Source organism: Catharus ustulatus, chromosome 3 (assembly GCF_009819885.2).
Source record: "Catharus ustulatus isolate bCatUst1 chromosome 3, bCatUst1.pri.v2, whole genome shotgun sequence".
Lineage (NCBI taxonomy): Eukaryota > Metazoa > Chordata > Aves > Passeriformes > Turdidae > Catharus > Catharus ustulatus.
Window position 1 is genome coordinate 54140315 of NC_046223.1, and position 19553 is coordinate 54159867.

At 40.9% G+C, this 19553-nt stretch overlaps 1 protein-coding gene across 4 annotated transcripts in view; it reads right to left on the reverse strand.

Moving 5' to 3' along the window:
* Positions 1-1024: 1024 nt before the first annotated feature.
* The window catches only part of HIVEP2 (HIVEP zinc finger 2), a 133356-nt gene continuing 114827 nt past the window's right edge, over positions 1025-19553 (reverse strand). For all 4 annotated transcript variants that reach the window (XM_033054497.1, XM_033054498.1, XM_033054501.1 and 1 more), the window contains 5 exons: positions 19301-19455; positions 14066-14241; positions 11336-11437; positions 9886-10796; positions 1025-3572 (listed from right to left, as the gene is read on the reverse strand). In XM_033054497.1, coding sequence (XP_032910388.1) covers positions 2754-3572; positions 9886-10796; positions 11336-11437; positions 14066-14241; positions 19301-19455 — 2163 coding nt within the window. In that variant the 3' untranslated portion in view covers positions 1025-2753. The remainder of the gene's footprint in view (positions 3573-9885; positions 10797-11335; positions 11438-14065; positions 14242-19300; positions 19456-19553) is intronic.

Sequence of the window (19553 nt, forward strand, 5' to 3'; positions counted from 1 at the left end):
TTATGTTGACTCTGAAAATTGCTTGTGCCTGGGAAAATTTTGTCAGACATGTTTGCCGTTTCTCCTCCACACCCTTTCCAAAGCATGAAAAGTCATCATTGATGTCTCAGGCCTTGTATGAGGATATGTTTTTTTTTCAAAGCACCGTACACACATTAGCTCATTAAGGAAATACAATTAAGATTGTAAGTACCTGAAACCTCTTCAGCGTTGCTTCATTGTAACCCAAAAATATCACATGTAATTTCAGTGATACTTGCTCACTGATTATAAAAAAAAAATGCCCCAAGGCTGAGAAGGTGGATGGCAAATTGCAGCTGCAAATTAATTAAAATAATCAAACAAGTCAGAGGTAACTCCCACAGTAAGAGGGTTGCTTACAAAGGCAATGTTAATAGAGCATTTACCATCAGGGGTTGCCTGGTTCCCTTTTAATAAAATATCTATGATTACCTGATTAGCTGATCATTGTGCAGAGCATTTTGTTCTTAATACAGCCATGAAGCCCAGGAGGAGAGAGGCTTTTATCAGATGGAGCTTGTTTATTTAAAATGTATAATTGAGTTCTCCTTCTTTTATAGAAGCATGATCCAACAGGCTGCTCATCTCCAACTACATATACTGTTTCTCCTCTCTCCAGTCTGAGATGAGCCAGTTTTCTGGCACATGCTTATCTTGCCAAGGTTACCACAATGATCTGGAATAAAGGGAGAGCTTTGCAATGGGTATGAGAAGCTAAACTGTAATGTTTAGAAGTGGTCACTGTCCATTATGATATTACACTAATCATGTGCCATCATGCTAGAATTATGACAACCTGTGAATTATGTGCCACCTGTGGCTCTGCCCTCACATGGAATTACTGCAGAAATAAATTGGTTCGGTTTGATAATACATGAGAAATCCAATATATGGTCCACATTTTTCACTACCACTCACATTTTTAAGGGTGTTTCTTGTGCAGAATGCTGGAACACCAAGAAACTTGGAAAATTCAAAGAACACATGAAAACTAGACACCTCATGCATGTAACTGTATATTTATTTCTTTTTAAAGAACACTCCTTAGATGTATTTTCAATATACAAACTTGTTTTCACAGATTTATAATCCACTAAATAGCACAAAATATAATCCAGGTCGTTGGTTTCTTTCATCTGTGCGTATGCATGCGTGTGTTTGAGAGTGTGTGTGTGTGTGCGTGCATGCACACATGCTGCTGGTGGTAGTGGTAACCCACCACGTGTGTTCAAACACAAGCCCGGACTCCTTCTCCCTTCTCTCTGGAGCAAACCTTGCCCAGGTGGAGACCTTACACTGGAAGACTGTGACATTTTTGCCCATGAAACCCTTTCAGAAGAGGCTGGGGTGGTGGTGCTCTCTGCCTCGCCAGCAGGGCCACGCAACTCCATCCACAGGACAGGATGGAACAGGACAGAACGGCAGCCTCCCCCAAAGCTGGCACGGGTATTGCAGTAGGGAGTGGCCAGCTGTGGAGTTCAAGAGCAAGGAAACATCTTTTTCTCCTCTCCAACCCCCTCTCTGACACTCCAGGGCACTTCTTCATGACAGCTATGCCCCTCGGTCACCCTCAGGAGCAGGGGACTGCCGGGCTCAGCAGGGTGAAGTGTGTCCAGCCAGCAGGCCAGCTCCTCACCCAGCCCCATGTGGCCGTAGGGGCCTCGCCACCCTGCTGCTGGAGGCCAGGGAGTGGGCCAGGACACTGCTGGACTCTGCCCTCTGGCAGCCAGCAGTGCCCCATCCCGCTCCTGGAAGCACCAGCATAGCAAATCCTGCCGGTCCCGGTGAGCTACACAGATGGCACCAGTGATGCACATATTTACATGGGGTGGAATGTTTTCCCATAGCTTTTTAAGGAGTATATAGATCAACATGTTCACATAAGACCAAATACTTTTAATATATTTATAACTGTTTTATAAAGCTTTGAAAAAACTCACAATAGCACATTGTTTTACTTTAATGCTTTACGGTACTATCAGTTTAAAATCACAATCAGCACTTAAGTTATAGTCAATCCAGCAAACAAGAGACAAAAAAAATTACAAGAGTTAAGAACTGACTGATACATCCTTTATCTTTTTTTTTAACTAATGCATAAGTGCAGAATAAGATAAGATACTCTAGTTTAAATATCTTGTTTTACAATATACATTTTGTTCTAATTACGCAACAGTAAATCCCATGCTTCACATAGAAAAGCAATCCACAACATTAAGAAAAAAATTTACAATTTATGAAACAAAGTAAATAAATATTAGTATTACAGAATCAGAGCTGTACATAAAAGCTGTTCAGTTTTAATCATATAAAAATATGTTTTAGTGCAACCTCACATATATTGATGCTGTTCTGTTTTACATCATTTAGATCCAAGTGTCCAAAAAAGGAAAGAAATTACATTTATTACAAAGCAGATACACAAATTCTAAAATATGTACAAATTACTGCTAAAAAAATGCTTATAAGAATATAAGCAAAGTAAAGAAAAGGCACAAACATCTGTACAATTTAAAAGTACCAGACCCAATAAGAATTTCAAATTTAGTTTTGGTCAGGTTCATGATGACTTGTTACTTTATCTAATTCTTTTGATATAACAAAAGTATATATAATAGCAAACTACTGTAACTTAGAACAGGCATGCTGTAAAGTTGAATACTTTTTCTATCTCTAGAAAAAAAAAAAAAAGTGGGGTAAATGTATGGGTGAAAGTCTCCATGCATCTCAGATCAATGTGGCTTGCTCTTCTCAGATGACGGATCTTTCCTTTCCTGTGTGCTTGATGGGGGGTCGCTCCTGCTGTGAAAGCCCAGCTGCTGGACATCCACAAAGCTCTTGCTGTAAAAGGTGGGATGGGCTAGCGCAGTCTGTGATGGACCAAAACTGTCCTGTTCACCACCGTGCAAGTCAGGATGGGTGGCTGAGGCACAGGGTTGGCCCGGCTCAGATCCACTAAAGTGTTTAATGCTAAAATGTGCACTTTCTAAGGGTTTCTGGTGAGGCTCAGAAGGCCTCTGCAGCTGCTCCGCCCCGTGCAGAACGGCTTCTTCTGTGGCGATCCGCAGAGAGGCTATGGCTTTTGTACAAGTCTGTATGTTCTCCTCCTGCTCCCTCTCGGTGGCCACGACACTGTCCTCGGATGTGCTCTGCGCCAGCAGCAGCAGCGGCGAGGAGGGGGTGCTGGGGGGAGCAGCGGGGTGCAAGCTGTGCGGAGAGGTACGGTTCTCATGGTGCTTAGAAATACTATACGATTCTTTTGCAAGGGTTTTCGCAGTTCCTCTTTGCTTCTCCTCAGAGACCTCCCTCTGCAGGGCCAGAGTGGACGGAGAATGTAAACCTGAAAGGGCCACGGGGACTGAATGGACCATCTGGATACCCCCAATAGGCATCATGGGGATAGGTGCTCGGATCTGCTGCTGGGAGTGTAGTGGAAGGTGACTGAAGACGTAGTCACTCGGAGCTTCGGGGAACAGGCTAGACCTGCGGTGCTCCATGCCTCCTTTTTCTCCATATATGTTGAAGTAAGGTGCCTGAGACAACCCCCTCCTCTGTAACCAGAAGAAAAGAAAAGAGATGTCAGCATTGCTACTAGCAGAATTCTTTTCTGGCTGCTAAACCACCTATCTGCTTTCCTGTCTAACACAACCTCCCATTCATGAAGCACCTTTCATCCAGATGGATTCCAAAGCATTTGGAAAACTCCATTAATTGTATATCCAAACAACAGAGGAGGTTTTGCTTGGCTCAGCCCTACAGGGCTCATGCCTCTGAGGTAAAAGGCAGTGGCTAGTTAAGAGAGTTCAGCAACACAATGCAGCAATTTAGGTCAGGAAGTGGAGGATATAATATTCAACTGAAACTTTGAACAGAATTTGGGGTAGATAGATTTTCATTTCCCGGGAGACATTTGGCCAGGAGATCCATCTTACTCTCTGTTTTGGAAAACTATGCTGGTATTTAAACTTTGTTGCAGAGAAGTACACACCTGAACATCCCCTGCTCACCACCACTGCTTGGCATAACAGGGAATATCTGACAGCATGTATGTATTTACTGCCTTCTGAAAAATCTGCTCTTGAGGCCCACAAAAGGCACTTGCTCCCTGGGAGCTTTACCCAATCCTTGGTGAAAGCAGATGGGTATTTCTGTACAAGTTCAAGTGTCTCTGTGCAATGAAGACACAAATTTTTCTAGTCATTGAGACAATAGAGCACCCCTCTGGCTTATCTGCAGTGTAAACAATAAACAATAACAAAAGCACAGGCATCAGCTGTGAGGAAAAAAGTGATGATTCTGTCCCAGGGAGCCTCACCCACTCATAATGGGATTGAGAAGAATGGGGGATTTTGTGATGGCTAATAAAAACCAATCTCGCAATATTGACATTTTCACTGCCTTCCCATTAGTTCCTGCCTTGAAAGAATAAGTAGCTCCATCTCCACTCAGTATTAAATATGCCCTGGGCCTTTGGGTTCCTTTTCATTCTTAAGTTTTAAAATTTGTTTGCTATCTGATGATTAAGTATCATTTATTGCTGACCAGAGGAGTAATGATGACAAAAGTGCAGGATGACATTTTCATAATTATATGTGGGATTTGGCCACACAACTCTCAGGGACTCTCATATGAAATTAAATGAATGAAAATGCTCATCTCTGCTCTGCAAATTGACCAAACATGGATCAATTGCCCCAGAGCTGTAATGCTACCACAGCCTTGGTGTGGCAGCCCGAGGACTGTGCTGTTAAATGCCAATGCATTAAAGTGGCAGCACTTCACTGCTGGAAAATCCTAGCTCTCAAGGCATTAAGCAACCTCTTGATCCTAGTTTAGGGGGCAATTAAAGATTCAGTTTCTGTGGTACCCAAGGGCTCAATCTCACTGTGCTCAGATGCTTTGTCCTGTTTAATATAAATCAACGTCAAGACAGGAAAGGGTGACCCATAATCATCAGAGTCAAACTTTAGAGATATTATTCAGAGACTAATCTATGTTGGGAATTTTCCTATTCAGAAAGTGAGACGCTTGAGTCTCATAAAAGAGAAATTGTCATAAGAAAGCACAGTGACAGCACATTATACTGCTGAATGGGGAAAACTATACAAAATAAACTGCAGTTGCCAAGCCACAAGACAGCTCACCTACCCTGTCAGTCCTTCCTATCACTAACTTCACCACTGCTTGCCCCCTACTTTTTTTCCATCTTTGGTCTGTCAACCAGTTTCTCAATCATATTGTCCTTTCAGATGTTTCCTACACCATGACATTCATTGCTATTACATCTGATGTGAACTTGAGCTAAGGGAAATTGAGCAAAATAAAAGAGTAAAAATTATCAAAGAACAAACCTAGTCACACACAAAACTCTAATTGAGAAAGACATTGGCTTCATGTTTTACCCTGCCAGAGTTTCATAAGGGAATAGAGCAAGAGTCTGTCCTTGTTGGATAGAGGTGGCTGACATGACAGAAACTTCTGTGTGCCTTAAGATCAGCAGCATCATCCAATATATGTCTTGTACGCTGGATTTTAACATAGACAGTGACAGTGTGTGCATGTCACTGGACACCTTCCAAGCCTGGCTGAGCACATACTGGATTATTTTTCTCTAGCTCTGGCAGGTAAGTTTGGAAACAGATAATATAAATGGTTATCATCACTAGTAACTGTTCCTACCTCTTACCCTGATTTTATTTCCTTTACCAATATCTAGCATTTTTATTCCTACAAGCAGACACACATATTCACAGAGAAATACTGTCTTTTTTCAACAAGCATCATGAAAATCCAAATACTTTCTTCAGTTGACAGGGCAAATATTAGATCACAGAGCACAGTGCAGTAAATCATGGTATTTTCTTGCAGTGCAGTCAGAATGGGTTGCTGCCAGTGCTATGAGGTGAGCTCTTCCCTTTGTGAATTCCCTTCACCTGGATTTGGTGATGGGAATCCAGTTATTTTCCTATTAATTCTCATTTGTTACAGTTTAGCATATTTTCCTTCAATTCCAGGTGACACATAATTTCCCAAGCAACAGTATTCTGCAGCAGCTTTTAACTAAATGCTCTGACCTGATCACAAAGCTAGACTGCCACATCACACCCCTGAACAAAGCCATATCCAGCTTCACAAGTCCCCCAGAATGCCTCAGGGATGAGATAGGGTTTACCCTGTATCTGGTACATCATCCAAATCAGGCTGTGGGAGATTAAGAGGAAGATCATATTTCAAAGCCAAGCACCCTTCACAGACATCCTCTGCGCAGCCTCAGACCACAGCTTGCAAAAACGTGTTAGGTGGAAACCAGCTTCTTTGATTAGAATGTCATAATGTACTAGAGGTTTTTTAAAGTTAAAAACTAGAAAACATTGAACTCTATAGTGAAATCCAGTAACAGAACATACTACCAGTGTGCCTCCTGAAAGACATGATGTGTAATAAAGTGACCATATCTCCGTGTGGCCTTCACTTCCAGGATCAGTTCAATTTGCAGCCCTAGAGAGAATGCACCACAGTAGCTCAGATGCACCAGTGAACCTATTTACAGTTTACCTGGAATTCAGAAGTTTCTGGCTCTCTGTAAGAGAATGCATTTCACTCAAGATGATAAAGTAGTGAGTGTTTGGGAAGAGATTTAATATCCATGTTCAGCATGATCAAAGGACCTTATGTCCTATAAACTTTCAAGTGGTCATAGAGGTAGGCGCCTAATTCCCTTCAGCCCTTCTGAATACATCGAGAGAGGCTTCAGACTACAATTTTCAGTTTAATTCCATCTGACAACAATCCAGGTCACTTACTCCAAGACTGATCAGAAAATGTGAGTCAAAGCACAAAAAATGTGACAACAGAGATATATGCCTGATCCAAACTAAAATGCTAAAAGAGATTCACTCAAGGTGAACAAATGAAGCCTTCCTATTCCTCCTTTGTCTCTCAGAACTGGAAGAAGATGACTGGGAAGAAGAATCTGAGCCTTTTGATAGTGGCATCAGCCTCCTCAGTAAGGAAAGAAACCTCTGGCATTGACAGAAGAGAAGATCCTGAATTTATTTAGAGAGCAGAAGATAACTGGCATTAATTTTAAAGACACCAATTTAACTTGTCAAAGCCAAGTGTGACCCAGCATACACTACAGACTTAGGCTACTTTAGAAAGAGCATTCTGTTGCAAAAGCGTATCCTGTTATGGGCTGCCAAAGGAAAAAAAGTGTACGTTTTCCTGTATTTTTATACAATCTAAAAAAATATTTACTTTCACCATGCTCTTTTCCACTTTCTAAACAAATAATTTTAATTGCTTTCTATGTGGTGCTTTCAATGCCAGAGCACTTTACAAGCCTTTTGACAAGACCACCTAAGTGCATGGACATTCAACAGGAGGCAAGATGAAGGTCAACTAGACCAGCCAAACTAGACTAGCCAAAGAGACTAGAGCTAATACATCCATTTCAGTTGAGAAGAAAGAAAACTGGCCTCTTTTGGGAATCGCAAGCACTAGAAGCACAAAACTATCCTTATTCCTGTAAGTACTGGGAACTCAACGCAGATCTTAAAATACTTTAAGGATTGTAAGCTGGCATGTGCATCACCAATGCAGCTGCTAATGATGTTCTGGTTTGCTGGATTTCACTACTCTAAAAAGTGAAAAACAACCTTTATTCCTTTTTCTTCTCTGACAGCTTTCATTTATAGCAAGCTCAGGTGTTGTCTTCCCACATGCTGACTATAATAACTTGTGTTTCACTTAAGCTTGTCTAATGTTTGGCTAAAGTACGTTTTCCACAAAGGCATCAAGAGACAAAGAATCCATCTTTCCTTCCCTGCAGTCATTTGTTGCAATGGGCAATCATCTTCACTTGTCATTTCTTTTCATTAAGTTTGCCGTAAGGCAAACGGTGATGCCTCCTGTAAGCAGGTTGTAGTGACTCTGCTGAGGTCTGGCCTTCTCTCTCAAAACATACCATCAAATTACTGATGCTTTCTGTAAAACAACTGATTTTTTACATTGAGTTTTTCATTGCCACGTGCCTGACTGTACCTCAAAAACAAGGTAAATTTTAGATGTCCATGTAGCATGGTGGACTTTTCAAAAGAAGGAGTGAGAAGTGCTAAGAGTACTTAAAATGTGCTAAATGCCTTGCTGAAAGGGTGCATAGCACATAAGAAAAATATTACAGAAATAACTGTCAGATGGCCAAGGATGGCTGTTAACATACACTTCTGCTACCATCACTGCACATCCAAAATCTTTACTACAGAATGCCAGTGTGTCTCATGTGGGCCATGAGGGACTGGGGGCATCCTGCACCATGTCAGCTGTAGAATCCCACATGATCCCATTCATTTGATAAGAAGACATCATGACTGTTTAAACTGGTGTCTCTTCACCCACTCTTGCTTCATTGTGTAGTCAGTAGAACTGCTGGTGGGATTTGTATCCTCCCTCAGCTGTGCAGTGATCACTCCTGTGAGAGTGCAGCAGGGTTTCAGCATGCCCTTTCTCAAGGACCATTTAATCAGTCACCCCTCTCCAGTGCTCTCCTAAACAACTTACTAGGTCATGGGGCCATGTCTAAGATGTGGGAGAAGTACCTGTGTTGCTCTCTCCTATAAATATGGTCACTTAAATTGCAGCTTTCCCTTATACCCACAAAATGCTGGCAAATCACTTTTGGATCTGCCAGGCTGGCAGCATCTCAGCTCTTTTTGGTCCACCCCTGTTCCAACCATCTGGGTGCATCTCTTATGCCATTCCTGGGAGCAGATAACACATCTGCCTGACTCTACAGAAAAAAAATCACACCAGAGCTGAGAAATGCTGACTGTATGAGCTCAGGGTTCAATTCTTCTCCTCCACAGAGGAACACCGCAAAGACTACACGGAGAGTCAAGAAGACTGGGAATGGGGAAGCAGGGAGAAGAGGCCAGCCAGGAGAAGAGCAGGGAGCAAGGAGCTCTGAGGTAATCTGAGACTGTCACAGCTTGCCCAGGTTAAACCCACACATAGGCAGGCAGTGAGAGGGCAGACACAACAACAACATGGCAAGGGAAGCATAATAAATAAATAGTAAATTCACACCTAGCAAGGCCATTCCTTACCTCTGAAGATGTAATCTATTTGTGAAGGGAGTGCTTTGTGAATGCTAGAGTTGGTCAAAAGTTCCAACCTGGCAGTTTCTGTGAGCTGCTCTACCAAAAGGAAAGAGCACAGACAACAGCTGTGCAAGTTTTGCATACTTCCACCAAACGGTTGTGGCACTTTCTGTGGGGAAGAGAGCTGCCTGCTCCTCTCACACAATAGTATCCTTTAAATTCTAGCCACAAATCCTGATTTCAGTGTGCACTCTGCTTTTCTAAGAGGTTCCATTATCTTAACATTTTTATTCCATACACTCAGTGATGGGCACCATACCAAAGGAACAAGGCTTTAAGCCTTGATCTTGGCTTGATCTCACATGATAGTTTGGGAAGTATGAAATATTTTTCAGTGCACAAGCAAGCCTCACAAATCATGTAAGCTTTCTGGACCATTGAAAAATTATATATATGTACACATATAAATAAAAGATATAATGAATATGGAGGCAGAAAATACAAACCAGCCTCATTTCATTGAAGTTGGTGGAAGTACTCAGGGTTCTACCAAGTGAACACTTCCCCCTTAGTGTATCTAAATGAATCAGCATCCTGACTTGGTCCCTGTCTATTCCAAATTTCTTGCATTTCTTCAAGAACTTCCCACCAAGGCTCAAAGTTTATGCCTTCTTCTTCTACAAAGCTGCAAAGATTTCTGAAATGCACAAGTTCAGTAAGAGCACAGCTTTTGACAAGAGGAATGAAAATATTCTTTCATACTTACTGAATGTCCCACTGGAATAGATTCAGACTGCAAATATTGACCCATGGACAATGCTGGATTATGGTATAAGCCCCTCCGGGGAGACGCCGCTCTAACGGAGGCCATATATCTCCTCTCTCGCCTGGGAGACAAATCTCTGCGAACAGACACATCTTTCCCTGGTGACATTGGTCTCCTTGGCGATAGGTGACGTCTTGGTGACACGTCCCGTCTTGGTGACAACTCTCTCCTCAGCACAGCCTCCTTGCGCGGGGAAAGGTGCCTCATGGGTGAAATATCTCGGCGAGGTGACAGATGTCTTCTGGGTGACAAATCCCCTTTTGGCATTAAATACCTCTTTGGTGAGTTATCTCTGTAGGGTGAAGAATCGTAGCCAGGTGACGATTGTCGACTGGAAGGTGAGAGGTCCCTCGGAGAAGAGCTGGGATCTAACGAAGGTGTGTAATCCTCATCCATGCTGCTGGGTATGTCCAATCTGTCTTTATCAGGCTCTGAATCCGTACTCTTACTCTGGAAAAACCTCTGATATTCTGTCATTTGTGTGTCTTCACAGGAGTCACTCGGTGTTACAAGCTGAGTAACCTGAATGCTAGGTAAGGTGACCAAGTAACTGATGAGGGAAGAGTGTCCCACTGAAAGAGAGCCCTCTGGGGAAGCCCCCTGCGATGCCCCAGCCGAGTTCACTGACAGGGAAGAGAACCGAGGGGGCTGCGGGCTGGTGCTTCTTGATCTGGTTTTTGGTGTCGAGTCTCCCTGAGTATCATCAAAATCATCCTCATCTTCATCATCATCATCATTGTCATCGCCGTCCTCACCATCTGATTCCTCTGCATCAGAAAACTGGTGCTCTGCTGACAGCCCTGCCAGGTTGCTGCTCTTCTCTGCCTCCTGTTGCATGTCCTCCATATTTTCTGAAACAACCACAGCAAGTCCAAATGATTAGCACATATCTCACCTCTCACGCCACAACCATTCCCCACCCAGCACACTCATTGTCATCGCTGGATGCTCTTCATCTGGAATGGCTGCATAAAGCCATTCCTCATGGAAGAAAGCCATATTTTTATTTAAATAGTACCTTAAAACTCTGTACTTGAAAGGAAGTACAAAAGCAAAGTCATCCTGCACTACCTTGCAGCTTCACTAAATGTTGCCATCTCTCACATCTTAAGTGGAAAGACTGGGAACCTCGTATGAGACAGATCACAACAGGCCATACTTTTATTTCTAGCGCCTCTTCATGTAAAAAAGTATAACCCAGACAACTAGATAGGATTTATTTTTTTACTTCCTGTTTATTAAAAAGTTAACTCTCAATTTAAAAATACTCCAAATACTCATAATGTATTTTCCCATGGCCATCACTGTGCTGAAGTGCAATGAGTCATTTGCAGACTCCATACTTTCCATACTTTAGTTGGAATGAGACCATTAAATCATTTTGACATACCTGCTTCTTCAGTTTCAGCATCATCTACAGATGTCATTGATACTCCAAGCTCCAAGCATTTTTTCATGTGTGCTTTAGACTTCATATGTTTTGTCAGATTTCCTATGGATCAGAAATTAATGCAATTAACGGATAACAAAAAAGATCACTCTTCAACTAAGGTTTTGGTGTATCTTAACTCCATTATGCGGTAGATAATGGATTTGAGCTTTAAAAAACACCACAACAGACAGGGCTGACTCATCAAGACCATTGGCTTCAAAGCCTGTTTTAATCAGAGTGGGTTGTTTTATCTTCAGAAAATAAAAAATTCAATTAAACTCAGGGCTTGAGAGGTACATAGGCATCTCTCCAATCTTCCACATGATATTTCGGCACCCCTAAAAAACTCACTTTTGGATGTTATCTGTTCCTGGACTCTCTGTTCATGATATGTACGGACTGTCTAGATATCAAAGTAAATCTTCTGCACAGCAACCATTCAGGGCTCATGTTCCTATTTACACAGTAGCACTTTCAAGGTAATGGCTCTCCCATTTACTTTGCACATGGTTTCGAAATGGTCCATGTATTTTAAGCATTTGGAAGCAAAAGTACCCCCCATCAAAAAAAAAAAAAAAAAAAAAAAAAAGACAGTTATGGGAGATTTCTCTATGCAAAATTACCATCTAGCTGCAGTCTCTAAACTGAGAGGAGCTGTGCTTACAGCACCCAAGCACCCACCTGGGATGTGGGAAATTCAGATTCAGTTCCCAGATTTGGAGTATGGATCTAGACCAGACACAGCAGAGATTTGAAAACAAATCTCCCATCTCCCTGAGGGAGCAATCTAACACTAGACTATTGACTTTCTGGAGTGTCCGTCTTGGTCTGTTTTATCACAGATAAAAAATCTGGGTTGAGATTGGCCCCAAGAGACATTTCATGACAAAGAATCCTGAGCACAAAGCACAAGCAGGAGAATATCACTCTAATCTATTTGCAACTTCAGTCTCATTTGCAACACCCAAAAGGGAAAGCATGGCAAAAGCAAACCCAACCCACTACCGAGACATGGTGCTTCTTAGCTCAAGGAAAGCCCTCTGGAAATGCATTTATGCTGTTTCCATGACCCCAGCCAGCATCTTCAGATGGTGTTGTGGCACATGCCCTCTCGAGGCAGGAACACTGAACCCTTCTGTTGGATTGTGCAGGTGTGCTTAGAAATTCATAAGCCAGGCTCTTCTCTGATTTTCAGTTCCAGCTAGTTCAAGTAATTCCCTTCTCAGTAGGAGTTTCTTGTGCGTGTGCACTGCGTGAAAAGTCTAACTTGGCCATTGATGCTTCTGGATGGCTAAATGCTCAGAAAAACTGAAAACCCAAGTACCTCTGAAAGTTTGTCTCCTACTGCTCTCAGCAGAATACCAACAATAGTTATGAGGTTGACAACTGCTTATAATCAGTTATACATCAGTTAAGCACTTCTCCTACTTTGAAGGCTAACCTAGTGTCTTGCTCCTCATGCCCTTTTTGTGCAATAACCAACCACCTCCTCCATGTTTCTTCTTCTTTGTCAGAAATGCCAGCCTCAGGAAGCAATTTCTCTTTATTTTTCCACGCCACCTCTTCCTCCTGGAATGTCCTCTCTGAACACTGCTGTAAAACCACAATACTGTCATGTACTTCATGCCCGTCCTCAAGACCCATTCCTCCAGCAATGTCAAATGTAAGCAATGATATGAGAACAGCTCACCAGATGGTCTATTGGGACTACAAACAAGCAGCTCCTTGGCTTTGTCTCTACATGCCCATGAAAGTTCTCATCTTAAATTAGGTTGATGGGTCTACTACCATCCATCAGTTATTCCATCTTTGGCACAGGACGAAGTGCTGGAGTCATGGAAACTATTACAATTCTCAATCCTCAAAACAGCCATGAAGCTGCACTGGGATCTTGGAGAAATTTCCTTCAGCTTCATTTCTCCCCCTATGAGTTAAGTTTCACTGCACTGGGACTAGAATCCATTTCTTTTGCCTGCCAAAGGGAACCTAAGAAACTGAGAATGTAAGGCTCATTTAGGCTCTGCTACAAAGAAATGATACCAAGGAAAGGATTTTTTCTTTCAAGGAGATAGTTGCATCACAAATCTGAATTCCAAAGAATATCATTATCTGTGGCCTCAGGGTGCCAAATGGAAGCTTTTTCTGTGCTGATAAATACATGTGAACAGAAGCTATCAGATCTCTATTCATAATTAATGCCACAGTGGATGGAGTGGCCCATCTGGGAGACATACATTATTTATAAACTTGAAACTGACCCACTGTAAAGCCTGTGAAGGCATGTATTCCTCAGCAGCTGATTCTCTGCTTCTACATTATGTCATAAGAAGTGTGGTCTCCTGGTAGCATTCAAGTGTTGCTGCAATTAAAATTTGCACCATGTAACAATGTTGGTAGAGTATTATTTTTCAGGATGGTTCTTATGCTACTACATTTTCTCTGAAAACAGAGGGACTAGCCAAGAGCCTACAGGTGTCTAAATGAAGCTATCCACGGAGTCTAAGAGTCTTACAAAATCCCTGGATCAATTAAACAGAAGAGAGCAAACTCTCTTATCCAGTCCCGTATACATAAAACCAACAATTTTATTCTGAAGAAAATACTCCCCTTGATTGCAGTGGATGATTGGATCCCATAGAGCAAAATAGCTCCAGAAGTGGTAAGAGTTCAGCAAAAGGGGTCAAGTACCTTTAGTTTTGAAGGCAAAATTGCACAACTTGCATACATAAGGCCGAACATCAGTGTGAGTGCGGATATGTTTTTTGAGCATGCTTGGCTTTTTACAGCGAATGCCACATTCTTCACAAATGTACTTTCCTCGACCACGACCTCTGACATAGACATAATCCTCATTTGATTTATACCTGTTGGAAGAGAGCAAGCATTTAAGTCATACAGACTCTAGGTCTCATACATTTACAAACATCACTTCTACGCATCTGATCTTCATCATCAAAGCAAACTCACAGAAGTCCAAAGGAACTACTGAAATTTCAGTCTGGAACTCATAAAGTATTTGGCTTTCAGAGAGTGTACTGGTCCCAACGTATTTAAACAATATGAGACCAACAGGTTGCAGGAAGAGAACAGTATAAACAGCTTGTCAGGAAACCAATGAGCAACCATTCCTATAGACACAACTCCAAATATAAGCCTGCAGGTTGAATTTATTTCAGCCCACTGTAGTCTTGTACAGCACAAACATTTGCCACTGCTGAGAAGAGGGTAGTTTTGCAGCATGGTTCATTTAACTATTTCAGTACATTTATCCCTTGGGATCAGATAAATCACATCCTGGAAATGCCCGTTTCTTCCCATTAAGCATAAAGGGAACATGGATGACGAGCAAGGATGTATGCATTCACATTACAGATTCCTGACATTCCAAAAGATAAATCGCTCCCTAAAGAGACACTGAGTAGAGTTCACTCAGGTATGTGATGCTTTAGAAATAAAATGGTAAATGTCAAACACGGATACTTTGAAGAAAGCTGTTACTGAATTTTTTCTTAGCACAAACATAAGTTTTTTTATGCTGTTCTAGCTGATCACATAGTGTGTAGTTAGAAAATAAATAAGATATGAAAATCTATGTAAACCTGTACATTGTCTTTATTATCATGCTAAATTGTTAATACTGACATCTAAAAGAGGCTGTTCTGAGGTTTGAAGACTGCTGGGCGTTCCTTTGGGGAAGAATTCCATCCTCATTCATCCAAAGTAAAATCTAGGAAGTGCAAGAACTGTGAAATAATATTTTTTTTTCTTCCCTCTGTCCTCCATTGCCCTGTTCCTAAGTAGCACAAAGTACTTTCAGTCATTCTGTGGCTGCACAGCCCACAAAATACCGTTGGTACTGACATTCAGTACTTTAAATAAAAAAGGGACTGTATGAAAGATTCTGTTAATGTGATAAGAACTCTATAAGAAAAAAAGTGGCAATTTTTGGGTTACAGAGCTGGAACACTTTTCAAGTGTGCTGTTCTTAGATGAACACTTTCCCATATGTTTAGCTATATCATGGGCAATATAAATTCTAAAGTTAATATCTTAGAAAAACATAAAACAGTGTCCTGTTCTCAAGTCCATCTTCTTATCTTTTAAACACATCACCTCTTCTTTCAAATGTGGATGCCTAAATTCAGGTTTTTTTCATCTAATTTGTGACAAAGTTGTACCTCTCCCATTTCCTTCATTGTCCCTGGCAGCATGGGCGAGACTGGCAAGTCTAATGTAATTTAATATTTAGTCATCTATCCAGTAGGTTTTCTGTACATTTTTGGGGTCTTGGTTGTCTGGCTGACCCATTTCTCAGGTTCTCCTTCATATACACATACCAATGACTGCTAGTCACCTCTCTGTCCACTGCTTCATCAACTACCTCCAAGTTTTCTCCCATAGACAAAAAGAAAAAAAAAAAAAAAAGCCCATTATTATTTGAAATACTGCTATTTTATCTTCTCTTCATCTCTCCTTGCAGTCTGATTTTGCTGGGATGGTGTCTATCATACCACCCCTGATTGATACTGGTAAGATAAATGCTGTGCTATTACATGTGCTTTTCTGTTGCTCCATCTCTGCTCTTCTTCTGCTTGACCTCATTCCACTGGCTTCTGTCACCTGTCAGATCCCATTGGACACAAAGACAATGATAAAACATGTGTCTCTTCATCATTCATATTGGTGTTTTTTGGCCACAACTGACCTTGACTCTTTAAGTATGCTTCATCATAACAATGACTGTAAGAGAAATGACACACACAAACTTGACATTTAAAGAAGGGCTGGTATAAAAACTAAGACTAGAAGTCTGAGTCTATGGTGATTATCTTTTAGATCTCAGGAATATTAGATCTTACTGCTAACTTGTGCCTCTCTAAAAGCTTTGAGTAATTCCCCACTTCTTACTACATAAGGTCCATGTAAGGACTTTGGACACTGCATCTCTGAGTTTGACTAGGATGGAACTCCTGAGTTAAAAAGCATTAACAAGTCTCAGAGTACTGCAATTTCTATCCAAAATGTTATTTTATTTGGGTTTTTCTATTAGAGTCTATTACTAGTAGATGTGAAAGTACAAATATAAGCAAACTGTGAATTCTTGCTGTCAGCTGGTAATGTCTTTAAGGTAGGTATCAGATGAGCAGGCATGCTTGTCCTGTCCCTTCTTTCTTTGCACACCATTAGTAACTAACTGTACTGCATCAAGGGCTGAACTTCACGTTACTGCTTTTCTTTGAGAAATACTGCTTCATATCCCATCAGTCACATCTGCAGTCACAGATGATGGAAAGCAGATTTTGTGATTCAGATAATTTCACTTAAATCAAGCCACCAGTCAGTGGTAATAATGCAGTGGTTAGTTTCTTTCTTCCAAACTCCCTCTGCTACAATGCTTATAAAATGCTCTTGATGGACTTTCTGCAGCAAGGTGGTGATCTGCTGTGACATCTGGCGGTACTGGCTGACAGTTGGATCTGATGATCTTAGAGGTAACAACTCTATGATTCCATAATCTACTTTTTGCCTCAATGCTGATTCTGCTTCTTCAGCTTCTCACTCATCCCCAGCCCAGCTCTCTGCTTTCTGCCCAGCTGCCATATGAATGCTCAACCCTACTGGCACAAGGCAGCTGCAGAGCTGCACTTCCCTGCCAGGTGGACAGGCTTTCCCACAAACCAAAAGTGGACAGCCACAGATCATGTTCAGCTAGTTACCTTCCTCAGACCTATGAAACAAAAGCAATCACAAAGCCTAAGGAAACCCATTCCCCATGAAAATAGAAAACCAAAATGAAAATACCCTGCTGAAACAAGACATGACCATCCGATATGCCTGTCTCTCCAGGGGAGAAAATGTGACATGAAGACAACAGACATTTGCTATACAGCTCATTGCACTACATGCTGAGAGGAGATGAAGATGTGCTTGAAGAGAGAAGAACAAAATAGCTCAACAAACAGCCAAGAAGAAGCAAGCATGGAAACCCACTCACGTAAAAAACTTTAAGAAGTCATAGAGAATAACTTGAAAAGAAGGAAAAATTCAATAACCAGGACAAAAAGCAGTGCATGACATGACAATAATATCTATTACATTGATTTTAAAAATGGCCAAATGAATATCTAGAATGGAAAGAATGAATCTATTCTTCTACAAATAATTCTTGTAAAATGCACCATAATGTTATGTGTGAGTAAAGAGTAGACCTACTGACACTGCATCACGTCATTTGCTGCAGTTTTGCAGTTTATATGTTTCTATTGAGGAAGTCCCAGTCTATTGCACAGACTATTTGTTCTCTCCATTCCCAAAATTAATGTGCACATCAAGGTTTCTTACATTTTGTTTTACTCAAAGAGTATCTAAACATAGCCAAGTATTACCAGGAGACATGTCTAGATGAAGTATGAATTTTATGATTTTACTCAAATAAGGTTTCATAGACCTTATTGGTGTACAGGAAAACTTAAGACAGTGCAAGTAACACACAAAATTTATTGAAGTAAGTATTAGATAGTAGAAGTTTTTTATAGAGTGATTTGCTGCAGCTCACACTCATCTGAATCCTGCTTTAAGTTGCTTTTCTTAGCACACTTTTACTCTTCTGACCTCTTATCATGCAGCTTACATCAAGGCAGACTATCTTCAGCTGGGTCATCCAAATTCAGAAATGGTACATAGTGAGAAGCAGGCAAATTTTATACTTCAAAGTGGGTGTGAATTGAATCAACAGCACTTTAAAGTTCTTGTAAACTTAGGTTTCCACTGAATTTGTATCACTCTTGTAAAGCCAATCTACTGGCTTGGGTACTGGGACAAAGTACAGCTACAGAGAACAGTCAGGATAAGGGTGTCTGGGCCAGCACACCTATAAGAATCTCCAAAATAACTTTCTCAGGCAAGATGCAGGCTATACTCCTTTAGTGTTGCAGACTACAGAGAAATGGCAACAGTAATTTCATGAAGATTATTCAATCTTAGACGAAAACACAGCAAGGACAACTGAGATTTTAAAGGGTACAAACTGGCAGAAGAAGGAAATGGATGGATGAATTTCTCACATCTCACTCCTGACCTATTTAGTTACCCCAATAAAACAGTGCTGTGGGACCGTCTGAGTTTGGTAAGACTGAAAAACACATCTTGTTCAGCCTCCTGACTATGCACTACTAAAAAGTGGCAAACTAATTGCATTGTGTCAGAATTCTGTAAAAGAAACTAAACAATATCTTCCATTTTAGAGTATACTGCAGAGACAAACAAGCATGTATTTAATTTTCTTCTCTTAAGGTTTCTTAAGCCTCAACATAATGTTAATTGGCTCTTCCCTCTTTCTTGCTTCTGTTATCACTTGAGTGATAGATTGCCACAGTAAAATTAAACTTTATTTTATAAACCATACATGGCAGATCTATGGATTAGTCTTAGATGTCATAGATTTCATTGGCATCTTACATTTTATCTCCAAAATCCATCCTCAGTAAATAATACAATATTACAAGAATAAGACTAAGCACGCCTGGTCAACCTGTTCAACTAAGTGGAATACACAATACCTAAAAATGGAAACACATCCTCATGGAAGTCATTAAATACAATGAAATGGCATAGAAAATACCAAAATGTCAACAGTTCATCCACTTTCTTATGACTTAAGGAATTAAAGCAACAATTTCGAGTGAGTGTTCTCACACAGATGGAAAACAATTGTCTTAATAGCAAAGTAGAGCCCACAGTGAATATACAGGTACCCTGCAGTGCATTTTAAGACTGACAAATACACAAAAAAGAAAATATTTGGGAGCTACAAGACATGGCAAGAATACAGGAGACTGTTCACATTCTAATTCATTCATATTCATTTTCAAATGTCTTTAAAATGACAGGCTGAGCTTGAAATTTCCAGTTATATTTTCTTACCCTCCTTCAAAGATTTTAATTCGTATCGGCTCAGTTTGTTTGGATGTAATGTCTTTATCTCCATGAATGTCTCCTTTTACTCTTTCTTTTATAATATTCCCCACTACTTTCTTTTCAAGCTTGCTGCCAAACAAGAAGAATGGCTCGTGTTTCATCTGTAGAACAAAGTCAAGGAAGGGTGTTACTTCTGGAGCATACAATAAACACACACTTCATTTCAAATACTTTTAACATACCAGGTCAAAGCCAAACT